General features: G+C 38.4%; 1 protein-coding gene across 3 annotated transcripts in view; it reads left to right on the forward strand.

Moving 5' to 3' along the window:
* Window positions 1-24656, forward strand: part of PLCB1 (phospholipase C beta 1) — an 850060-nt gene that overhangs the window by 580136 nt on the left and 245268 nt on the right. For all 3 annotated transcript variants that reach the window (XM_055543363.1, XM_055543364.1, XM_055543365.1), the window contains exons 5-9: window positions 6154-6233; window positions 8502-8555; window positions 9576-9651; window positions 18440-18540; window positions 19760-19926. In XM_055543363.1, the coding sequence (XP_055399338.1) occupies window positions 6154-6233; window positions 8502-8555; window positions 9576-9651; window positions 18440-18540; window positions 19760-19926 (478 nt within the window). The remainder of the gene's footprint in view (window positions 1-6153; window positions 6234-8501; window positions 8556-9575; window positions 9652-18439; window positions 18541-19759; window positions 19927-24656) is intronic.

A 24656-nucleotide genomic window follows, 5' to 3' on the forward strand; every position in this document is an offset into this window, starting at 1 on the left:
AGTCTTTCCCATTCTGTTGTTTCCCTCTATTTCTTTGCACTGATCACTGAGGAAGGCTTTCTTATCTCTCCTTGCTATTCTTTGGAACTCTGCATTCAAATGGGTATATCTTCCCTTTTCTCCTTTGCCTTTCACTTCTCTTCTTTTTACAACTATTTGTAAGGCCTCCTCAGACAACCATTTTACCTTTTTGTGTTTCTTTTTCTTGGGGATGGTCTTGATTACTGCCTCTTGTACAATGTCACAAACCTCCATTCATAGTTCTTTAGGCACTCTGTCTATCAGATCTATTCCCTTGAATCTATTTGTCACCTCCACTGTATAATCATAAGGGATTTGATTTAGGTCATACCTGAATGGTCTAGTGGTTTTCCCTACTTTCCTTAATTTTAGTCTGAATTTGGCTCATGATCTGAGCCACAGTCAGCTCCTGGTCTTGTTTTTGCTGACTGTATAGAGCTTCTCCATCTTTGGCTGCAAAGAATATAATCAATCTGATTTCGGTGTTGACCATGTGGTGATGTCCATGGTTGTCTTTTCTTATGTTGTTGGAAGAGGCTTTTGCTATGACCAGTGTGTTCTCTTGGCAAAACTCTATTAGCCTTTGCCCTGCTTCTTTCTGTACTCCAAGGCCAAATTTGCTTGTTACTCTAGTATTTCTTGACTTCCTACTTTGCATTCCAGTCCCCTATGATGAAAAGGGCATCTTTTTTGGGTATTAGTCTAGTAGGTCTTGTAGGTCTTCATAGAACTGTTCAGCTTCAGCTTCTTCAGTATTACTGGTCAGGGTATAGACTTGGATTACTGTGATATTGAATTGTTTGCCTTGGAAATGAACAGAGATCATTCTGTCATTTTTCAGATTGCATCCAAGTACTGCATTTTGGACTCTTGTTGACTATGATGGCTACACCATTTCTTCTAAGGGATTCCTGCCCACAGTAGTAGATATAAATGTCATCTGAGTTAAATTCACCCATTCTAGTCCATTTTGTGGAGAAGGCAATGGCACCCCACTCCAGTACTCTCGCCTGGAAAATCCCATGGGTGGAGGAGCCTGGTGGGCTGCAGTCCATGGGGTTGCTAAGAGTCGGACACGACTGAGCGACTTCACTTTCACTTTTCACTTTCATGCATTGGAGAAGGAAATGGCAACCCACTCCAGTGTTCTTGCCTGGAGAATCCCAGGGATGGTGGAGCCTGATGGGCTGCCGTCTAGGGGGTTGCACAGAGTCGGACACGACTGAAGCGACTTAGCAGCAGCAGCAGTCCATTTTAGTTCACTGATTCCTAAAATGTCAATGTTCACTCTTGCCATCTCTTGTTTGACCATTTCCAATTTGCCTTGATTCATAGATCTAACATTCCAGGTTCCTATGCAATATTGCTCTTTACAGCATCGGACCTTGCTTCCATCACCAGTCATATCCACAACTGGCTGTTGTTTTTGCTTTGGCTCCATCTCTTCATTCTTTCTGGTGTTATTTCTCCATTCTTCTCCAGTAGCATTTTCGGCACCTACCAACCTGGGGAGTTCATCTTTCATTGTCTTATCTTTTTGCCTTTTCATGGTGTTCATGGGGTTCTGAAGGCAAAAATACAAAGTAGTTTGCCATCCCCTTCTCCAGTGGACCACGTTTTGTCAGAACACTCCACCATGACCCATCTGTCTTGGGTGGCCCTATATGGCATGGCTCATAGTTTCACTGAGTTAGACAGGCCTGTGGACCATGTGATCAGATTGCTTAGTTCCCTGTGATTGTGGTCTTCAGTCTGTCTGCCCTCTGATGGAGAAGGATAAGAAGTGTATGAAAGCTTCCTGATGAGAGAAACTGACTGAGGGGGAAACTGGGTGTTGTTCTGATAGGTGGGGCCATGCTCAGTAAATCTGTAATCCAACTTTCTATTGATGGGTGGGGCTGTGATCACTCCCTGTAATTTGACCTGAGACCAAACTGTGGTGGAGGTAATGAAGATAATGGCGACCTCCTTCAAAAGGTCCCAGGCACTGCTGCACTCAGTGCCCCTGACCCTGCAGCAGGCCACTGCTGACCCACGCCTCCACCAAAGCCTCTTGGACACTTATGGGCAAGTCTGGGTCAGTCTCTTGTGTGGTCGCTGCTCCTTTCTCCTGGGTCCTGGTGTGCACAAAATTTTGTTTGTGCCCTCCAAGAGGGTTAGGCACAGGGATCTTCAAACTCCAGCTCCCTTTCTGCTCATCGGAAAGTTCAAGTTTTGATAGTGTTCTGCACAGGGAAGAATTACACCAAAATTACCATCTGCAGAGTTTGCTTGGTACTTCACCCTTCTGCCTCTTCCCTTCCCATTCCTGCTCACTTCCTGATAATGTTGCCCAAGAACACTTCATAATAAACCCATTTCTCCTAAATCCTGTCTCAGGTTCTGGGGAGCCCAAAGTAAACACATGCTGTTTTTTTATTGTACAGTTGCTAAGTCATGTCCCACTCTTTGTGACCCCATGGACTGCAACATACCATGCTGTTTTAGCTCCATATAATATGGACTGACACCAGTACCTAGCCAAGGATTATGTTGTTTCTAAAGTTGTCTTGGTCACTGCTTGAGACCTTGAGTCTTTGATTCAGGCTGGATCAGATCTTCTGCATACCTCAAAAGGCTACAGGAAATCAGTGAATTCTAGGAATTCCATACTTGGGAATTAAGATGCTCACATTCTGAGAATGTGATGAAATAAGTTATGCCTTACTTTCTGAATGAGCTGTGGCTGTTCAGTGAATGTGGTGATGATGCAGCCCTTCAACTGGCTTTATAAAGAACCCATAGAAAGAGCAAAGGCTCTAGAAGACATGTCCTGACCAATAATGCAGCCACAACTCCCAACTATGTCTGGCTGTTGAACCCTTGAAAGGTTGCCAGTGCAAATTAAGATAGCTGTAAGTGCAGAATGGACACTTCATTTCAAAGACCAAGTGCATAAGAAGAAAACAAAATTGCCCAATAATCTTATGTTGATTATATGGCAAATAATATGTTTGAAATATTGGGTTAAATAAAATTTATTATTCAATTTATTCCACCTGTTTATTTCTACCTTTTAAAAAAGTGGCTTCTGGAAATTTTAAATTATTTGTGTACCTCCCATTATATTTCTATTGAACTGAATGTAATAGAGGTCTTAGCTTTCAACCTTAAATGTCAGGCCAAATTAAATCTCCCTAGCTCTTAATAATACCTTCACTGTACCTATTTCTGTTGTGCAATTGGCCCCCAGTAAATATACAAAATGGTACACTGCCCTCAATTATAAATACTTTTACCAATGCGTAAGGTTGCCATGGACTTCCCTGGTGATTCAGATAGTGAAAAAGAGTCTGCCTGCAATGTGGGAGACCTGGGTTTGATCCCTGTGTTGGGAAGATCCCCTGGAGAAGGAAATGGCAACCCACTCTAGTATTCTTGCCTGGATAATTCCATGGACAGAGGAATTGGCGGGCTACAGTCCACGGGGTTGCAGAGTCAGACATGACTGAGCAACTAACACACACACACTCAAGGTTTCCTTGGAGTTGGAAAAGTCTACAGTTTGACCCCTAACCTGAAAAATATTAAGTATTATACCAGAAACATATTTTGAAAATCAGTGCCAGTAGTTATTACTCTTAGTTTAAAGTAATCTAATCTGAGGACATTTTATTTTAAAGCTATTAAGAGTTATTCCAAAGTTTTCCTCTGTGTCCATCAAATTTACTTCACTGATAGCTCTTCTGAACTGTCTTCCCCAAGCCCTCCACTAACAATCTGTAGAGTGTCAATACTTCTCACCTGGACTGTGACAGCTTCATAATTGAGCCCCCATAATTGAGCATGGAGTCTTAACCAGTTAACCACCACAGAAGTCCCCAAACTCTACTTTTCTTTTTTAATTTATTTTTCCCCAACTCTACTTTTCTTGTTACAACTTCCCTTCTTTTTTTCCAATTCATTTTAGGCTACTCCCCATTCTAACTAAATTCTGCCATTAAGTTATAACCCACAGAATAATGTGAATCTTTTTACAGAACATATGGTGTATAATGTTATCTGAGATTTTTCTTTGAAGTCCAAGTTATTTCAGGTGATAATTTAAGTGGCTTGATCACACTTATTTGTGCAAAATTGATCTGTGCTTAATGTGAATGTTTTTTGCTTAATTTTATATAACCCCAGAATTTAAAAGTCTTCAGGTAAAATTCAGTTCAGTTCAGTTGCTCAGTCACAGCCAACTCTTGGACTGCAGCACACCACACTGCAGTCAGTTCTTTTCCAATCAGTTAGTTCTTCACATCACAGGGCCAAAGTATATGAATCAGAGCTTCAGATTCAGCATCAGTACTTCCAATGAATATTCAGGACTGGTTTCCTTTAGGATTGACTGGTTGGATCTCCTTGTAGTCCAAGGGACTCCCAAGAGTCTTCTCCAACATCACAGTTGAAAAGCATCAATTCTTTGGTGCTCAGCTTTCTTTATGGTCAAGGAAAATTCAGTTCAGTTAAGTTCAGTCACTCAGTTGTATCCGACTCTTTGTGACCCCATGGACTGCAGCACACCAGGCCTCCCTGTCCATCACCAACTGCCGGAGTTTACTCAAACTCATGTCCATTGGTTCAGTGATGTCATCCAACCATCTCATCCTTTGTCATCCCCTTATCCTCCCACCTTCAATCCTTCCCAGCATCAGGGTCTTTTCCAATGAATCAGTTCTTCACATCAGGTAGCCCAAGTATTGGAGTTTCAGCTTCAGCATCAGTCCTTCCAATGAATATTCAGGACTGATTTCCTTTAGGATGGACTGGTTGGATCTCCTTGCAGTCCAAGGGACTCTCAAGAAAATTAAAGATCTTTAATTTAAGGAGTTACATATCTATACTTGAATGGATAGGAGCATCTGTCATTGATAACTATTTGTGTGCCAGTTTATATTGTGCTGATTTTTCTAAATAAACTCAATATTTTAAAATAAAAACGAACACACAAAACTCTGCTTAGAGTGTCCCTTTCCCTCCCCCATCATTTGGTACCCCAAGTTTTACCTCTATTATTTCTGTATTACATGATGGCATATTATTTGCATATTATCATAAACCAGGAGGCAAAACACAAAATAACAATAAAAACTATAGTAGAAATAACAAAATTAGATGGAAAAGCTGTTGAACATTGAAGAGGGAGTCAAGTCAACTACAACATCAGATGATTACATTACTTAGCTCTTATCTCATCTTCTCTTAGAGACTTTTTTTGCAGCCCAGAATGTTGAGTGTTCCAAATCATCACCCAGAATGGAACTTCAGCTTTTTTTGTAGATTTGTTCTTTTGCATTTTTTTTTTTTTTTTTTTTGGATGCCAAGAGAAATCAGAGGTGGATGGTGTGAGGTAGGGATTGGGATTAGGGCAGCAGTAAGGAATGGACAGAGCTGAGGGGAGGGAACAGTACTGAGTATTGTGTGACACTGGGACTGCAGCTAGTTGAGAGACTTCTAGAACTGTAATTAACATTTAAAGATTCCCTGGTGTAGCTGTTTTGACTTGAGTAGTAAAATAGGAAGATCTTATTTGGAGATGTGTTGAAAATATGCATATGTGCTAAGTTACTTCAGTCATACCTGATTCTTTGGTACCGTATGGACTGTAGCCCGCCAGGCTCCTCTGTCCATGGGATTCTCCAGGCAGGAATACTGGACCAGGGTGCCATTTCCTCCTCCAGGGGATCTTCCCAACCCAGGGATCAAACCTGCATAGGCAGGTGGCTTGTTTACTACTAACGCCACCTGGGAAGCCCTGTTGGAAATATAATTGACTACATTTTAAAATTCTCTATGTGTTAATAATGCAAGAAAAAGAGTGAGACATACTTGGTTATTAAAGGCAATATATCAGTTTTTTTTTATCTGTAGGTATTTTAAAAAGCAGGTAAAATTTTGTTCATGGGTAAATAACATTTCCTTAGGAAAAGAGTAGTCATTCAGTGATTTGAATTTAATTGTGTCATTTTAACAGAGGGAAAAAAAGGGAAAAAAAACCCTTAGGCATACAAATTGAACTAATTTGTCTTCCTAGTAGCCTCGCTAAAAACATATGTCTAATGACTGCACAGTATTTAAGCTAATGAAAGTGTGATTCACATTTTTCAGGAATGGACAAATGAAGTTTTCAGTTTGGCAACAAACCTGCTGGCCCAAAACATGTCCAGGGACGCATTTCTGGAAAAGGCGTAAGTAGCTCTAATTTTATTGCAAAGGGTGTTGCTTCATCTGAGTCAGTTTCCTTTCTCCTTTGTGAGTCTTTTGTTTATACTGCACTGGCTTCTCACATTGATAAACATAAATTTCCCTCTGGGACTTGTTAGAGAACTGATAGGTTCACTGCTTGGAATTGGAATACTTCCAGTAAAGATTGCTCTTTCCTCTGAGCTCTACTCAGAGTCTGTGTTACACTGAGCTTGCCTGAATGTCAATGCCTTTGACACTCAGTAAGGAGATACTTCTAAATCCTGGCAACTATGCCCAGAATCAAAAATTATTCATCTCAGAGAGTCTTCAGCCCTACATCTGCCTGCATTGCACCAATTATTAATCTGAGGAAGAGAACGAACAACATATGGGACTCAATTCTCCAGAGTCTAAGATCTCTGATAGATGCAGCTTAATTCAGTTAGCTGATGTCCTGATTCCTGTCCTTCTAGACAATCATAGCAACTGTTAGTAAGAAAGGAGAAAAAGAATGTAAAGGAAAAAGCAGAATGAAAAGGAAAAGAAAAAAAGCAAATCAGGAGTACCCAGTCACTCTTGAATTACATAGTCTTTCTGAAATTTATTTGACCAAGGAAAATAATGATTTCTGCCAGATGAGCAAGTAGGAAAGCTGGTTGTGATCAGTTTGGACACTGCATGTTCAGGAGGTTGGAAAGCCTTGAAATCAAAACCACAAATGGAAACATTACTAGGTGGTCCTCTATTTTTATTTAATAACTTTCTGTCTTCCCTCTTCTGTAAGACATACCCATCATTCCAAACCAAAGACTCCAGTCCACATTTTTTTCATACTTTTCCATGAATTTCTTTTGCTGTTAACCAGGACTTCACGGGTTTACTCGAATGCTCTTTCGTGTCATCCTCTCATCTCATTACTTTGTCACCTTCAGGACCATTCCTACATGCCTTCCCCTCTCCTCCTCCCTTTATTCCGCTTTTGTTGTTGTTTCAATTGTCTCCTTACCATTCTTCATCTAACAGACTTTCTGGAAAATCTGCTGCGCCACACAGAATGTTGGTGTAAAGTGACACGTGGACATAGCACGTTACAGCTAGTAAAACAGCTAGTTGGCTCATCATGCCTATTGCAGATGTCCACTTCCAACAGGCATCTCCCTGTGAATCGCTGCTATGGTCATTCTAGAGCATGCCTTTTGGGGAACACGCTGTAAGCATTTCTGTTGCATCTACACCTAGGAATGGAATGGCTGTGTGCATGAGCAGTTGGTGTCCCAGTTATATACTCCTCAATAGAGTTTGTAAGCATATTAAAAAGCAGAGACATTACTTTGCCAACAAGGTCCATCTAGTCAAGGCTATGGTTTTTCCAGTGGTCATGTATGGATGTGAGAGTTGGACTGTGAAGAAAGCTGAGCGCCAAAGAATTGATGCTTTCAAACTCTGGCGTTGGAGAAGATTCTTGAGAGTCCGTTGGACTGCAAGGAGATCCAACCAGTCCATTCTAAAGGAGATTAGTCCTGGGTGTTCATTGGAAGGACTGATGCTAAAGCTGAAACTCCAAAACTTTGGCCACCTCATGCGAAGAGTTGACTCATTGGAAAAGACTGATGCTGGAAGGGATTGGGGGCAGGAGGAGAGGGGACGACAGAGGATGAGATGGCTGGATGGTATCACCGACTCGATGGACGTGAGTCTGAGTGAACTCCGGGAGTTGGTGATGGACAGGGAGGCCTGGCGTGCTGCAATTCATGGGGTCGCAAAGAGTCGGACACGACTGAGCAACTGAACTGAACTGAACCAAACTGAAGCTTTCCTATGCCTTCTCTCTATCTACACACCCAGAAGCAGTGAAAGAGATAAGTGCAGTTTTATATTCACACAATGGAATACCATACAGCAATGAAAGGGAAAGATTCATAGTGAAAAGCAAATATATGGATGGATCTTGAAAACATAATATTGAGTGAAAGAAGCCATAAAAGAGTGTGATTCTATTATGTAAAGTGCAAAATGAATGTGAATGTTTAAAGGCAGGATAATGGTTTGCTCTTGGGGGACCAGCTCTGGAAGGGGCATGAGAGGGGCTCCTGGGGTTCTATTAAAATAAGAATATTCTTTTTCTTGATATGGGTGCTGATTGCAGAAACCTAGACAATAGCTGAAAATTCAGCCAACTACATATGAAAAAGCCTTTTTCTATGCATTTGATTCTTCAATAAAAAGCTTTTTTTAAAAAAATTAAACACTGTTTTCTGCTTCTCCAACAGGTATACTAAACTTAAGCTGCAAGTCACTCCAGAAGGACGCATTCCTCTCAAAAAGTAAGCTGTGCGAGCGATTCCCATTATTTTCTCTTTCTGTTTCCTCAGAGACCTGAATCTGTGCCGTGGCTCTGCTCTGGTCCAGGGGAGCCTGGAGCTGTGCGGTCGCCAGGCCCCACATGCGCTGTATGTGCATCGGTGCAGCTGCTTTCCTCACAGAGGCTTCCTGGGCTTCCTCCTTCCCCGTGGCATCACTTTCAAGGGACTCCAAAGCAGGAAGTGGGTGGAGGGGATGGGAGACCTTTGCTGTTAAACCTAAAAGAACATCTGAGACCCAGATCTAGTCTAGGAATGGAAATTAGGCAACCGTGATGCCTCTTTCTTCCAAGATGACACTAGCCTTGAAAAAAGGGTTGCAAACTCAAAGGTCAACAGAAGTTAGGCAGGGAACATCCATGACAAAGCAGGCCAGGGGCAAGAAGGAAAACTGAAGAATAAAATCTGTCTCAAAGAGACAAGGATAACTCAGCTCTACCAGATTCCCCATGGGGCTGGTGGTTTCTGGGTGATAGATTTCCTAATGTTTCAATAGAACCCATAAATCCAAATTATTAAACTGTCCATTATTTAAGTTATATATTTTAAAGCAAAATCACTGACCAAAAAAGTGCATTTCTAGACCATATTCAGTCAAAAGCCTTCAACTTTTGACAGCTACCAGTGAGCTTCTGCTCATAAAAAGTTATTTATTAATAATAATATTAGCAAGGTACACCTTCAGAGCAGTGGGTAGCAGCAAGGAAACAAAATTGTTAAGATATTTATTTTAAAGCTTAATACTAGAAGCATTTTTAATGCAATGGTTTTTAATCAGGTCATCATTGTCTCAAAATATTAATTTTCTATTAGACACTTTGATTTTGGAAAGCACACACATATATCTTTCAGAGCGCAGATGCTGATACTGGAGCAAGTGTTATATTTTAAATCTTTACAGGTGAGGGATGCCGAGGTTTGAGTGAGTGGGGTGTTGCGGCTGGCATCTGCAGCTCTCTCACCTGGCCTGCTTTCCCTTCACAGCATATACCGCCTGTTCTCAGCAGACCGGAAGCGAGTCGAGACAGCATTAGAGGCTTGTAGTCTTCCATCTTCAAGGGTGAGCATGATGCCTTCCTAAAATTACCACTGCTTAATAGCTCTGGATAATCACACTAAAATATATCATGCCCCGATATTATCCAAACATTTTTAAATATGACTTATTTGTTAATATGTACAATATATGAGTCTCTATGTATCTTTTTCAATCCCGTAATCCCAGTATTTTCAATAAGAAAGCCCCTTGTTGGCAAAAAAATATTAACATTATCAAGAATTTAAGCTGCTCATTAATAACAAATCCTTTCTTGATGTTCCTTGAGATTTAACTGATGATTAAGAATTATGATTAGGAGGATTTTAAAATATTAATTTCATTTTATCTTCCTTTTAAAAGTCTAGGTTTAAGACTGATAAGTTAATAAACAGAATGGCAGTACATTTTTATAAATAAATGTTATTTGCATACTATGCAGGGCAGTGCTCAAAAGGCTTTGTCTGGGAAGGGTGCAGAATCAAAACATTTTGGATATTGCCTACTTTGCACCTAAGTGACAGATAGATGAGAAGACAAGGATGTGAGATACTTTTGGGTTTTCGCCTAGTGCATTCGAGGCACTTAGTATACATTACAGAGAAGACAATGGCACCCCACTCCAGTACTCTTGCCTGGAAAATCCCATGGATGGGGGGGCCTGGTGGGCTGCCGTCCATGGGGTCGCTGAGGGTCGGACACGACTGAGCGACTTCACTTGCACTTTTCACTTTCATGCATTTTGCATTGAAGAAGGAAATGGCACCCACTCCAGCGTTCTTGCCTGGAGAATCCCAGGGACGGGGGAGCCTGGTGGGCTGCCGTCCATGAGGTCGCACAGAGTCGGACACGACTGAAGCGACTTAGCAGCAGCAGTAGCAGCAGTATACATTAACCTCCTAAAAAAAGTAATTTGCCTTCATTTAAATGCATTTCTACGTACTTGGTTCTAAAACAATTTACTGTTGTTTCTGGGGTAACTGGGTATATTACATAAAACCTTTTTCTTGTCCTCTATGCAGAACACTCCTTTCTTTTACAAATTATTTTTATCCTGGTATCTAAGCAACAAGTAAGCAATAATAACACTTATACCCAAGAAAGAACCTCTGAGTCTCTTGAAACATACTGGCAACATTGAAGTTGCACTGAATGAAGTTCAGAAAACATTCTTAAATTGTGAATAAGTTATGAAAAGTGTCGAGAGCTGTTGCGTTGGCCAGTTCTTATTGAGAATATTTTTGAAAAAAAATGAAACAGATTGAAGATTTTGTAGGTAACAGGAAAGAAAGAGTGACTGTTTGCTGTCAGTCTCTTGCTGTCTGTGGAAAAAGTTGCTGATGCTGCAAACAGGACAGAACTATGGAAGGGCTCCCCAAAATGTTTCAGCGTCACTTTAATAAGTGAAAGAAAATGATCAAGCTTATTATTATTGCTCTTTTGTTTCATGCTTTGGAGCCAGAAAGATGTAACAGTTAAGATCCTGTCCTTGACTCAACAAATATGTCTTTTTTTAAATTTGACCTGTAGTATTTTTTCTTATTTTTTTAATTGAAAATTCGTTGATTTATGTGTGTTGATTATGCTCTACAGCAAAATAATTCCACTATGAATATAGTTTTTTCCTATGCTATACAGTAGAACCTTGTTATTTATTTGTCCTATATATTAATATAATAGTTCAGTTCAGTTCAGTTGCTCAGTCATGTCCGACTCTTTGCGACCCCATGAATCACAGCACACCAAGCCTCCCTGTCCATCACCAACTCCCAGAGTTCACTCAGACCCACGTCCATCGAATCAGTGATGCCATCCAGCCATCTCATCCTCTGTCGTCCCCTTCTCCTCCTGCCCCCAGTCTCTCCCAGCATCAGAGTCTTTTCCAGTGAGTCAACTCTTCGCATGAGATGGCCCAAGTACTGGAGTTTCAGCTTTAGCATCATTCCTTCCAAAGAACACCCAGGACTGATCTCCTTCAGAATGGACTGGTTGGATCTCCTTGTAGTCCAAGGGACTCTCAAGAGTCTTCTCCAACACCACAGTTCAAAAGCATCAATTCTTTGGTGCTCAGCTTTCTTCACAGTCCAACTCTCACATCCATACATGACCACTGGGAAAACCATAGCCTTGACTAGACGGACCTTTGTTGGCAAAGTAATGTCTCTGCTTTTGAATATGCTATCTAGGTTGGTCATAACTTTCCTTCCAAGGAGTAAGCGTCTTTTAATTTCATGGCTGCAGTCACCATCTGCAGTGATTTTGGAGGCCCCAAAAATAAAGTCTGACACTTAGCATCTGCTAATCCCAAACCACTAATCCACCCCTCCCCTCATCTCCCCCTCACCTCACCTTTTCCCTTTGGTAACCCTAAATTTGTTTTCGGTATCTCTGAATCTGTTTCTATTTCATAGGTAGATTCATTTGTGCCATATTTTATATTCCACATATAAGTAAAATCATATAGTTTTCTTTCTCTATTTTATTTCACTTAGCATGATGCTCTCCAAGTCTATCCATGTTGCTGCAAATAGCATTATTTAATTCTTCTTTAAGGATGAATGGTATTCCACTATATACACCACATATATTCCACTATATTTTTGTCCACACCTTCTTTATCCATTCAGACTCAAGGAGTATCTCTTGAGCTCTTACTGTGTGCCCTCCATCCCTGATAATATGGTAGTGAGAAAAATAAAATTCCAGTCCCAGGATTCAAGGACTATACACTCTCTGGGGGGTGCCAGTTAAAAATTTCAACTGACACATGTAAATTGGGGAAAACGCCATGAACAAATGGAATGGAGCATTGCTATTGAGAATAAGAGAAATTCATTCCAGAAAAAGAAAACTGTGTGCAGCAGCCTGAGTCTGGAAAAAGTTTACCAGTTTAAGTAACTGTAAAAATATCACTGTATTTAAGCATGAAAAAAGAAGCGTGCAACATTTAGAAAGATGTGCAAAGAATTTGTTTCCTCTGTAGCTGTTCCTGATTTGACCTTTACCTGATCTGACCTAACATCTTGTGGTGGGGGAGGAGATAAAAAATGTTAACTTGTTACTATAAATCTAGCTAAGGGAAAAAGGAATAGAAGAAACTGAATAGAAAATCAAATCCATCAATCAGTTCTCTGCAAATTACAACTTTCTAAACAATTGGATTCTGAGAATTCAGTCAATAATTACAAATTGAGTCTTTATAATCCACTGTGTCTTTTATTTATAGGTTTGTACTTTCAAACCGGTGTCAACTGGAGACATTTTTAAAGGAGAATGAGATTCAAATAGCAGGAGTTGGGTTTAAATTGAAACCATATTTATCTTTAGTAAATTAAATGTTATGACAATTTTCTGAAAACAAATTGGAGATTAAAAAAAAAAATCAACCTCCATCATAAAATTTTTAAAACTCATTATTCACAGTAAAGTATACTCTACTTGGAGGAGTGGTAGAATTAGATGCTGTGAAACGATCTATAAACCAAAGTCAGTTTCAGAGCTAGGAAACACATGTTTCCTGGAACTGGCTATATATTTTGAATCTTTGCTGTAATTTCATATCTACAGAGCACTGGCTCTAGAAAATATCCACTAATTACCAAGGGTATACTGACAAGGGGTGTTTTAAACACTTCACAGAAGAAAAGGTTACACAAATGGGAGATTGTGTTAATTGCAGTGCATATCGGGGAGCCCCATAGAGCCCGTGGTCGTGCAGACTCATTTGAAAGGACCCTGATGCTGGGAAAGGTTGAAGGTGGGAGGAGAAGGGGATGACAGAGGATGAGATGGCTGGGTGGCATCACCCACTCAGTGGACATGAGTTTGGAGAACTCTGGGAGTTGGTGATGGACGGCGAGGCCTGGCGTGCGGCAGTCACAGAGCAGTCGCAAAGCGTCAGACACAGTTGAGTGGCTGAACTGAACTGAACCGTTCAACTAGGTTTAATTGTGTTCTGTAAATAGATACATTACCAGAAATACTGTGGACATCCTGTTGTGATTTTTTTTAACATTATCTTTGTGCACATTGTTAGGGATAATTAATGTGCTTGAACTTGTATCCTGACCAACATGATCCATTGAAATAACACACTCCTTAATGGGTACTCCTTTAGCTATTTCAATTGCTTGTTAAAGTTACCTTAATTGTTTAAAAGTAGTACTGTATGTAAAAAGAGAGGCAAAACAATGACTGTCTTCTATTAATAATCCAAATATATATTTCAGTGAGAACTTTGAGACCTTTCCATATTCATAAAATTGGTACTTTGCCCACAAGCTTTCTGAGAACAGAAAATAATTTACTTGCACCAAATTCCCTTTGATTTAAGGCTTTTTTAACTTGAAAAAAAGCTCAGTGACATTTGGAATCACATTATAATCTTGGCATAGCACTGGCCTTTTAATGAAGAAAATAGGAATAAATCTATGTATTTTTTAAATAATAAATTTTACTATAGCTATCAACATACATGTAATACTCCCCCCCCAAAAAAGTGATTATTTTGGATTTACAGAATTTGATGCATTTTAGTAAAGAATAGTATGAATGAAATTCACAAAAGAACTTCTCCCAGGATAACTGCAATATGTTGCCTTTCTCCTATACCTTATACCCAGAGTGTAAATTAGAAGTAGAGTTACTTATTCAGCTGTGAATGTTAAAATCACTAATACACAATTCCATTTTAGAACCACATTAAGTATTTGGTTCATTATCAGTAGCTTACTTGTAATTATTTCATGTCCTCTCTGGTTATAACTTTTGTTTTATCTCTTTAGAACAAAAATATTAAGAGCAGGTTGAAATCCAAAATTTACTGGAAAATGATTCATTTATTAGGCAAGCTAAAATGTGCATGTGGACTCCTTATTCATTAGAGTCCACTGAAATGAATATGTTTACAATAACACTTCTGAATATTAAATATTTATTACAGTGTTTTAAATCTATAAATATATAAATAAGAAAATACAAATAATATTCAAAAACTGGCATGAAATTTAGTTTTCTGGATTACAACATGAGTTGAGGAATCAAGAAAACTTAATTTAAAACATAGCAAACCTGCCCCCACCAACTTGATGCCATAGACAAGTTTTGTAAACTCCCATCTCCTTAGTCTTTGTATCTGTAAAAGTGATCACTAACCATTCCAACCTCATAGAGCTGACAAGGAGTTAAATGAAAGCATTCAAGTAAAGCTCCTGGAACTATATGCTTGGCATATAGTAAGTGCTCAATAAATATTTATTCTTATTATCCTCTGAGAATTATTTATATGCATATACATGACTTTCTCTCTCTTTTTTATGTACATGTATTTTTTTCCAGATTCTTTTTTTCCCTTATAGAGCATCATGAAATATTGAGTATAGCTCCTTGTGCTAGGCAGTAGGTCCTTGTTGGTTATCTATTTTACGCACAGAAGTGTGTGTATATTAATCGCAAGCTCCTAGTTTACCCCTCCTTGCCTTTCTCCTTTGGTGACCATAAGTTTGTTTTCTATGCCTCCAGGTTTATTTCTGTTTTGTATGTAAGTTCATTTGTATCATTTGTTACGATTCTACATATAAATGATATCATATTTGCCTTTGGCTGGCTGGCTCGCTTCGTTATTTTTCACTTGGCATGTAGATATCTCATAACCTGTCTTTGGAATCTGGAAATGTAAACACCACCAGTACTACCTTCAAATTGTACTGAAGGTCGATTCTTTGTATTCAACCAAATTGAAGCAACTCCACTTTTAATGAAAATACTTTGTAGTTTCTGGAATAAATGGGCCTGATTCAGACTGTATTGACCTTCTTAATCCTTCCTCCAAAAAAGTTTGATAGTAATGGCAACAAATAATCATGGTTTGGAGAAGGAAATGGCAACCCACTCCAGTGGTCTTGCCTGGAGAATCCCATGGATGGAGAAGCCTGGTAGGCTGCAGTCCATGGGGTCGCACAGAGTCGGACACGACTGAAGCGACTTAGCAGCAGCAGCAGCAGCATGATGAGGTAAATGAAGTCCTGGACCACAAGACAGACCTAAGGTCTGGTGCCATATCCATTAGGTGTATATTATCTGCCAGGCATTATTCTAGAGACACAAAGGAATTAAATAAGAGATAGTACGCTCTAAAAAACCACACAGTCTAGTCAATGATCAGAAATATAAAAACTAAAGGAAACTGCATGGTGGGTGCTATAGAGAAGGTATATGCAGGTGGATTGCAGACACACAAAACAAGAACGTGTCATCTCTACCTGGTTGGTTAAGAAGTGTTCACAGAAGTGTATCTGACGTTTTGGTATGCCCTTGAGCATCCTCCCTGGGTTTTGTCCTGCTCAAACACAATGAGTCTGTTCTATCCACTTTACCAAATCATGAGATCCAGGAAAATAAAATATGTGAATGATCTTTGCACATTCCAGCCTTACTTAAAATGTAAGGAATTATTAACTGACCATAGATTTTTCCTCAATATCTCCTCCATATTCTTTCACTTTAGCTTTCAGTGATGCTCATTTCAACTTTTTTCTCCAAAACGTTTTTCCCTCATTTTCACCCACTGACCCCAAAGGGTATCCTCATCAGTCAAGTTGGGCCAAAGAAAAATGAAACTGTATTGAAACATTTTCCATTTCTGGGTGCTAACATCCGACTGGTAATAAAAGTAATATTGTGTTTATTCAGATTATTTCATCAATGTGTCCCCTCTAATAAGAAGTTCTAATTTATAGCTGGTAAATAAAAAAATAGAGTTTTAGTAAAGTATGTCATTTTATGAAATGATGTGTATGGACTCTTTTGTAAATGGCTTTAGTTGAATCTGATGTCTTGTGGGAAGCATATTTGCTATCAACTTCCATCTTTTTCATAAATTACATTCATTCATTTAGTAAATATTTATTGTGGACCTGCTATATGCTACAGAGCCTGAGCAGTTAACAAGCAGCACACAGGTCCTAGTTTGTGTCGGCCTGCAGGTTAGCAAGTAACACGGAAAACTGTACAGCTGGAACCACAAAACCAAGTTAAATAAGAACTGAAACAGGAGACAAGCATGGTGTGAGAGTAGCACAGAATGGAAATTAAAACCTGGTGTAGGATGAAGAGGTTTTAAGCTAAGACAAGAAAGGAGAAAAATAAAGGAAGTCGGTAAGAAAAGGAAGACAATGAATGATACCTTAGACAAAATCTGCTTGTATGCTTTTAGTGAGATCAGGAGGAGGGGAAGTAGAGTGAGCTCTAAATAGTAATGAAATAGTGGGGAGTATAAGAGAACAAATTTGGGGTTCATCAACTCCAATAAAGTCTGATGCTTGAGTTGGCCAAATGAGGCACTGATTATTTCCTTGAGATTTGTTTTTAAATCTCTCTTCCCTGTATCTCTCAGACATAGAATATGATAGCAATGCTCATTTTTGTCTATTTTCAAAGCTACTTATAAGAGACATGGGTGTCTAACTCAGAGAGTGTGGCAGTTAAAAAAGTGTACATTCTCCAGTCAAAAGGATTTCTCTCACTTTGTAAATTAAATGGAATTTTGGAAACCTGTTCATAGGTTAAACTTCTCCCCATTTTATGAGTGGCAAAACATCATGAAACAATATGTTGGAATTTCCTTCTTGGAACTGGCTGCTTGTACTCATGATTTCAAAGTTAGTGTCCAGATAACTGAGCTTAATCATTTAATGCTTCTTGCTATATATAAATGATATGCGTTGTTTGGTTGTCTCAAAATGCTATTTTGCAAAATGGACTTTTTTTCCTGCTCTATAAATCAATTTAGTAAAGAAAATGTTATTTTATTTATTCATTTCTCAAATATAGGACTCCTGCTGTTTGCCAAGTGGTGAGCTAAGTTTTCTTATCTGTTAGCAAGCAGTGCAATCTCAGACAATAATTTTTAGATACTTCTATAAAAATATATTTACAAAAATATGAATGTGGTAAAAGGAAGGATGTTTTCTTTGATTTAAGGGCTTAAAAATAAAAATAATCATATAAACACATACCCGAAATAGGAAAAGCAGCATGAAGAGTGTCCTTCCTGTTAACAAATGCTGGAAGACATGCTTCCAGTTTCCATGGCAGCCGCACTAAACAGAAAGTTTAGTCACAGAAGTCAGTTTTTATATCAGTGACTTGCTTTCTAAACAGTAGGACTGAGGGGAATCAGTGACCAATAATGACTGGTGTCCTACTTATGAAAACTGTGTTGCAACTTATCAGTTTACTTTAAAAAAGAAAGAACACTGTTTGAAAAAAAAAAAAAGACACAAAATTGGAATTTTATGTTTTCATTTTGAAAATATCTTTCTCCAGGTTCTTGAAAGAAAAATACATTCATTCAAAAGTCTGCTAAACAGCACATAAGCAATGTGAATGTCCTTCATGCCACTGATCTGTACACTTAAAAAGTGGTGAAAATGACTTATTTATGTTCTGTGTATTTTATCACAATTAAAAATGAGGTTAAAGTCATCAGGAAAAGCAACCTAAAAGAAAAAAATTGCAGAACAGACCATGTTTCACTAGGTCTAACTTACTTTAGAAATTGCCTTAACATCCCTTCAGAAGGAGAAAACTTTTAAGCTTAAAATATAATGAGAAAACAGAAAATTAGTTTTTGGTACCTCAAAAACTAGTGTCCCTGTAATGCCAGCCCATAGATGCTTTCTGAATGCTTACCCTGAGCTCTTAAAAGAAAAGAAAGAGGAAAGGAGGAGGGAAGGAGGAAAGAGAGACAAAACAGGGAGGAAAGATAATGAAGAAAAAGACCATTTACTGACCCTCTTATTTTATTCCCCAGAATGATTCGATACCTCAAGAAGATTTCACTCCTGAAGTGTACAGAGTTTTCCTGAACAACCTTTGTCCTCGACCTGAAATTGATAACATCTTTTCTGAATTGTAAGAGAATACATTTTGACCCATTTGTTCCTGCTTACAGTGGTACTCAGTGGTACTCAGTGTGGCTGTAGCAGAGTGGTAGAGGGAGATGTCAGCAATTCTTTGTACAATGAGTAACAGCAGTGTTTCTGCTTCATTTGTTGGAGACCATCACACATTCCTACCTCTGAGGTTCAATCACTGCTTGTAATGAGTGAAATTTGCTGTGACTTGTTGCAGGGTGTCATTGTCTTAATATTCTCGAGGGTCTCTGCATGGTTTGAAGACTATGGCTAGAACTGAGTGGCATGTAGGCAAGAGTCTTTGCAGATAGACTCATGCTGTAGAAAGAATGCTGAACCGGGAACCTGTCATCATACTTCTCTGCATTGCATCAGTGATAGGAGAATTTCAGATCACTAAACCCCCCCCAGCTAAAAATTATTTGCTTTTATATTAGAAATTATACAGACATTACTTTTTTTAAATTATTTTTTTTAAGAAACAAATAAAACACCAAGGCAAATATGGGGAAGTAGCAATTTAACTTTCTTGATATACTGAAATCTACATGCTGACAGACCAGTCCAAAATTGATAAGCTAAATAAAGATTTTTTAATATGGAAATCAAGCACAGTACTTTGCTGAGTTCATTGCCATCAGTAATTGATAGAACATCTGCAACATCTGTACCTCTGAACTTGTCTTTGGGTTGTCAACAGGATTGAAATGGGAAGTTTGAATCACACTACATTTCAGAGTTATTGACTCTTGCTGAAACATAATTTTAATGAAAAGGAAAATGTCCCCAATCATATTGGTTCTTTTTAGTAATGAGTAATACATACATCTTTAGGGTGATTAAGCAGAATATGAGAATTTGATGACTAAACCAGTTTAGCATCATAATCAAAACAGCAACCCATAACCTGTGTTCTCTTTAGAGTGCTGCACCTTCACACACAGAACGCATGTTCCCTACTGTGGTTTTCTTTTGCATCTGGTATAGTTCAAGGGCATTGGGATTTGGTGGCAGTCATTGCAAATTGTTTGCATCCCACAGAGATACAGCAGTTGTGATGGAGCAACACAGGGTGTTAGGGCAAGATAGGAATTCCAGTATAGCATGCTCTTGCCAGGTATGGCAGGCATTTATTTCTACAGAGCTGCTAAATGCAAATACATGCATGAGACTTGACAGAAAAACCTGCTAATTTCCTGGTGTTTAACTGTTTTTAGTGGTGCCAAAAGCAAACCATACCTTACAGTTGATCAGATGATGGATTTTATCAACCTCAAGCAGCGAGATCCCCGGCTAAATGAAATACTTTACCCACCTTTAAAGCAAGAGCAAGTCCAAGTGTTGATTGAGAAGTATGAACCTAACAACAGCCTCGCCAAAAAAGGTCAGTTCACTTTTTCCCACACCAGAATGAGGCTCGAGTTCTAATTGTGAGTGGGCCACTCTTCATAGTCACGGACCCAAGGGTCATTTAGGGTTTTGTTTTTTTTTTTAAGTTTGGTATGTGATGTTTATCTGGTGGCTCATTTGGTAAAGAATCTGCCTGCACTACAGGAGACCTGGGTTTGATCCCTGGCTTGGGAAGATGCCCTAGAGAAGGAAATGGCAACCTACTCCAGTATTGCTGCATGGGAAATCCCATGGACAGAGGAGCCTGGTAGACTACAGTCCATGGGGTCACAAAGAGTCAGCCATGACTGAGCGACAAAGCCATCGCCATCACTGTGTGATGTTTGTGTTGTTGTTATGTATACATGTGTATGTAACATTATTTGGGGGACTTCCCAGGTGGTGCTCGTGGTGAAGAACCCACCTGCCAATTCAGGAGACTTAAGAGATGCGGGTTTGATCCCTGGGCTGGGAAGATCCCCTGGAGGAAGGCATGACAACCAACTCTGGTATTTTTACCTGGAGAATCCCCTGGACAGAGGAGCCTGGCAGGCCACAGTCCATGGGGTTGCAAAGAATCAGACACAACTGAAGTGACTTAGCGTGCATGCAATATTGTTTTTTAAATATCTAATAATTTGTTTTGTTTTAAATTTTCCCCATGACTGAATGCATCTTTCTTCAGACAGGAAACTCACTATCTTAAAAATTACCCTTTTGGTTCTGTTTCTAGTTCTGTGACATGACCCACAGATATTTCTAAATCACTAAGACTGAAGAGAATATTCAATCCATTAGAACCTTATCTTATTCTCGCTTACACTATTGAATTTTTCCACTTGAAAAAATATTTTAAACTTTGTCCTTCTGTGCTTAAAAAAATAAGTGTTTGTAAGGGGAAAAAACTGGTATCAGATAGATGAACTAAATTGCCTGAAAATTATTGAGATATTTATATCTTTGATTCTGGAGAAAAGACTTGCAAAAATAAGATCATGAAAATTCAGTTTCAAGGAGTTCCTAATTGTATTAATATGTGGCATCATTGTCTCTGAACTGGATCATCAGTTCTTCCTTTATCACTAGTGACCAAGTCTCATCTGGATTGAAATTCCTTCACTGAGAAAATTAGTATGTTATTACTGATGTTACTGTAAATTGCCTAGATATTGTCCAACTTGGACAATATTCCATAAGGAGTAAAGAAAATAAAATGCAATTAAATAATTATTAAGAAGAAATAGATTTCCTGTTAATATGCAAGTAATTCATAAGTAACAGCTCTGGTAAGCTTATGGTCATTAATAAGAATAGTTATCATAAAAGTAGATTTAAAAGTTATTTTAGCATATTGCATTTTTTTCTGGAACTAGTCCTCTAAATGAGAAATGGAAGTATTTATTAATATCAAAGTAATATTCTTTCCTGGAGAATCCCATGGATAGAGGAGCCTGGTGGGCTGCAGTTCATGGGGTCGCAAAGAATCAGACACGACTGAGCGACTTCACTAACGAACTAATATCTTATCATTAATTCTATTCTACATGTTATTAGTTGAGAATTTAGAGATGATTTGCTTTAGTTTTTAGTTCTATTACTTTACATATTTTCATTCTAGTCTAAGCTTCTTTGTCAGGCACTTTGCCTTTGTTGTAGCATCATTCTTACCATTGCTGACATTGAAGGAAATGACTGGCCCAACAGCACATGCTGGTGTTGCCAGGCCAGCCCTCCAGCCTCCTCAGATCTGATGCGCTTTCTTCCCTGGTGCCATAGAGTTGGGATTTCTCCCTATCATTAAACCAGAGACTCCTTGGAAATTTCTCATGGATAGCTTGACCGTTCCCTTCTGAAATCTAAACTTCGCCAAAAATAACTAACAGTGTTTTAACAAGTCCGACAAGACTTCTAAAAACAGCCCATGACACCAGGAAAACAAAAAGCTCTTGTGAAACCAATGAGGCATTTCAGAATCTAAACTGTGCCCTTTTCTCATCCCCTCACACCACATTGCTGATGGTCCGTACTTCATCTAGTGTGTGACACCCCATACATGACTCAGACAAAGTAGAGGATACAAAGGAAAATATTCTGATAGGTTATTGTAAAACTCTGTCATCCTCGAGAAACCAATTTTGATTCTAATGGAAATTAAGATTAGACTCTTGCAAATGCAAGAGTGTTTAGTGCCGTTTTACAGCCATACTAGATATAAATTCCATAATCATGCAGACATATATAATTCAGGTATATTTAATAAAGCAACTCTGAGGACTTACCTGGTGGTCCAGTGGTTAAGACTCCATGCTTCCACTGCAGGGGGTTTGTGTTCAACCTCTGGTCAGGGAATTAAGATCTTACAAAACAAAACCAATAAATAAATAAATAATATTTAAGACATAAAATAGCAATTTAATTTATTTTTCTACAACTTTATTTTTTCTACACCTTAATATGGTAATTGATTGTGAAGTCTCCATGTCAGCCTTGATGTGATTTTTTTTTTAACCACAGTATTCATTTCTCAATCCCAAAACTTCAATAGGAAGATGAACTTGTAATGTCTCACACCAAGTCATTTTGTTTGCTGCTTTGGCTCTGTTTATGTGAACAACAAAGATTAGAGAAGATTGTTTTGTTTTTCTAGCAACTGTTGTAACATTGTCAAAAGGATAACAATTTTGAAATATGTGTTTGTAGTAATAAGAAATAGTTGGATTAGACTTCAATTTTTTAGTAACCAAGACTTTGAGATATTTTTTCCAAATGTTTTCAAAGTTTTTTTTGACTTTGCAGTTCATATTATTTGATGTTTGACTTTTAACGTATTTTTAGGAACTCCTTTATATGTCCAACAAAGTACAATTTAATAAAGTATTTATTATATGGCTTCATTGATTGATATGCAAGGAAATTAGCTTTCATTTATTATATGACTTTCAAAATATACATTATCATTTTGCAAAGAAGGAAACCAAGTCTTTGAGATCAGATGTATACCTGTGGCGGATTCATGTTGATATATGGCAAAACCAGTACAATATTGTAAAGTTTAAAAAAAAAAAAAAAAAATCTCATACCAAGATACTCTTCAAAAAAGCAGTTTTTAATTTTCAATGAGCTAATATCTTTTTTAATTAATTTATTTTTTATTGAAGGATAATTACTTCACAGAATTTTGCTGTTTTCTGTCAAACCTCAACGTGAGTCAGCCAAAGGTATACATATATCTCCTCCCTTTTGCACCTCCCTCCCATCTCCCGCCCCATCCCACCCCTCGAGGTTGATACCGAGCCCCTGTTTGAGTTTCCTGAGTCATACAGCAAATTCCCATGGGCTGTATATTTTACATATGGTAATGTAAGTTTCCATTTTAATCAATAAACACCTAAGAAAATAAGTAGTTAAATTTAATATTATATTTTTTTCTGTTGTACTTTACATTTTGCCTAGTTCTTCAAATGTGTTCAAGCATTAATTAAAATGACCCCCAAACTCAGTCTCATTAATCTGAGAAAAACACTTCCATATTTGCCTATATTTGATATAAAATAATGGGAATAAGATACATACAGAATATACAAGCAGGCATGCTAAGTTGCTTCAGTCGTGTCCGACTCTGTGACCCTATGGTCTGCAGCCCATCAGGCTCCTCTGTCCATGGGATTCTCCAGGCAAGAATACTGGAGTGGGCTGCCATGCCCTCCTCCAGGGAATTTTTCCCACCCAGTGATCAAACCCACATCTCCTGCTAATCTTGCATTGGCAGGTGGGTTCTTTACCACTAGCACCACCTGAGAAGCCAGAATATACATATGTAGTAACAAAAATGCACTTATACTCTCTGATATCAAGAAACGTATTCTAAAGTCTGGTGTAAAACAAATAGACAGCACACAAACTTGACATATGCTAATGTTTAGTATTATGTGCATTTTATAAAATTTTAACATAGAAGGTAATTTTCATTTAAGTGAAAAAATTTTAATGTAGCTAAAAGCCTAATGGCTAAGACTGAGCATAGGCACAGCACCTGGAAGCACGGAATGAAAGCCCGAAGAGCTGAGCATCGGTGATGCTCTCAGCTGCTGCCATCAGTGTGTTACCCACACTCCACGCTGGAGTTTCGGTCTCTATGGATATGCACTGCTTATAAATAATTGGAAGGTTTCTGTGCTGTCTAAGGCCAAACGTTCATGTGTTTGGGTTGCACTGAGTTGGAATCTTGTTGCAGAAGCTACTGTTCTCAAGGGAGTTAGATTTTAGATTTATTTCTACAATTTAAAATCACACACTAAAAAATTCATGCGGCCCCAAGTCAGCAAATGTTTCTTCCTTACCATGTTGTTTGCACTTGAGGACTAACTATGCTTAACATAGGGCTACACAATGACCCCTGCCTCTATTGAACAGTCATGAATGTAAGTTTGAAGATTAATGTTTCTTAAACTGTTAATTTTTTATCACTTAAACTCTTTAGAAGGAAGACAGTGAGTAAAATTCATATGAAAAATGAAATATTGTATTGGTGCCTTAGGTAACAGCCTATAGACCTCTAGATTCAGCAGTTATGTCTGTGAAAGAAGACCAAATACTGTTTAAGCTGCCAAACCAAAAGAAAACAGTTTAATTTGTTCATACTTTAATTCTTCTGTGAAAAGCAGGTGTTCATAACTATTTGTTAAACAATTGAATTAATATAATAGATTATAATATTAGCAAATG

The sequence above is a fragment of the Bubalus kerabau genome, chromosome 13 (assembly GCF_029407905.1).
Source record: "Bubalus kerabau isolate K-KA32 ecotype Philippines breed swamp buffalo chromosome 13, PCC_UOA_SB_1v2, whole genome shotgun sequence".
NCBI classification, from domain to species: Eukaryota; Metazoa; Chordata; class Mammalia; order Artiodactyla; family Bovidae; genus Bubalus; species Bubalus kerabau.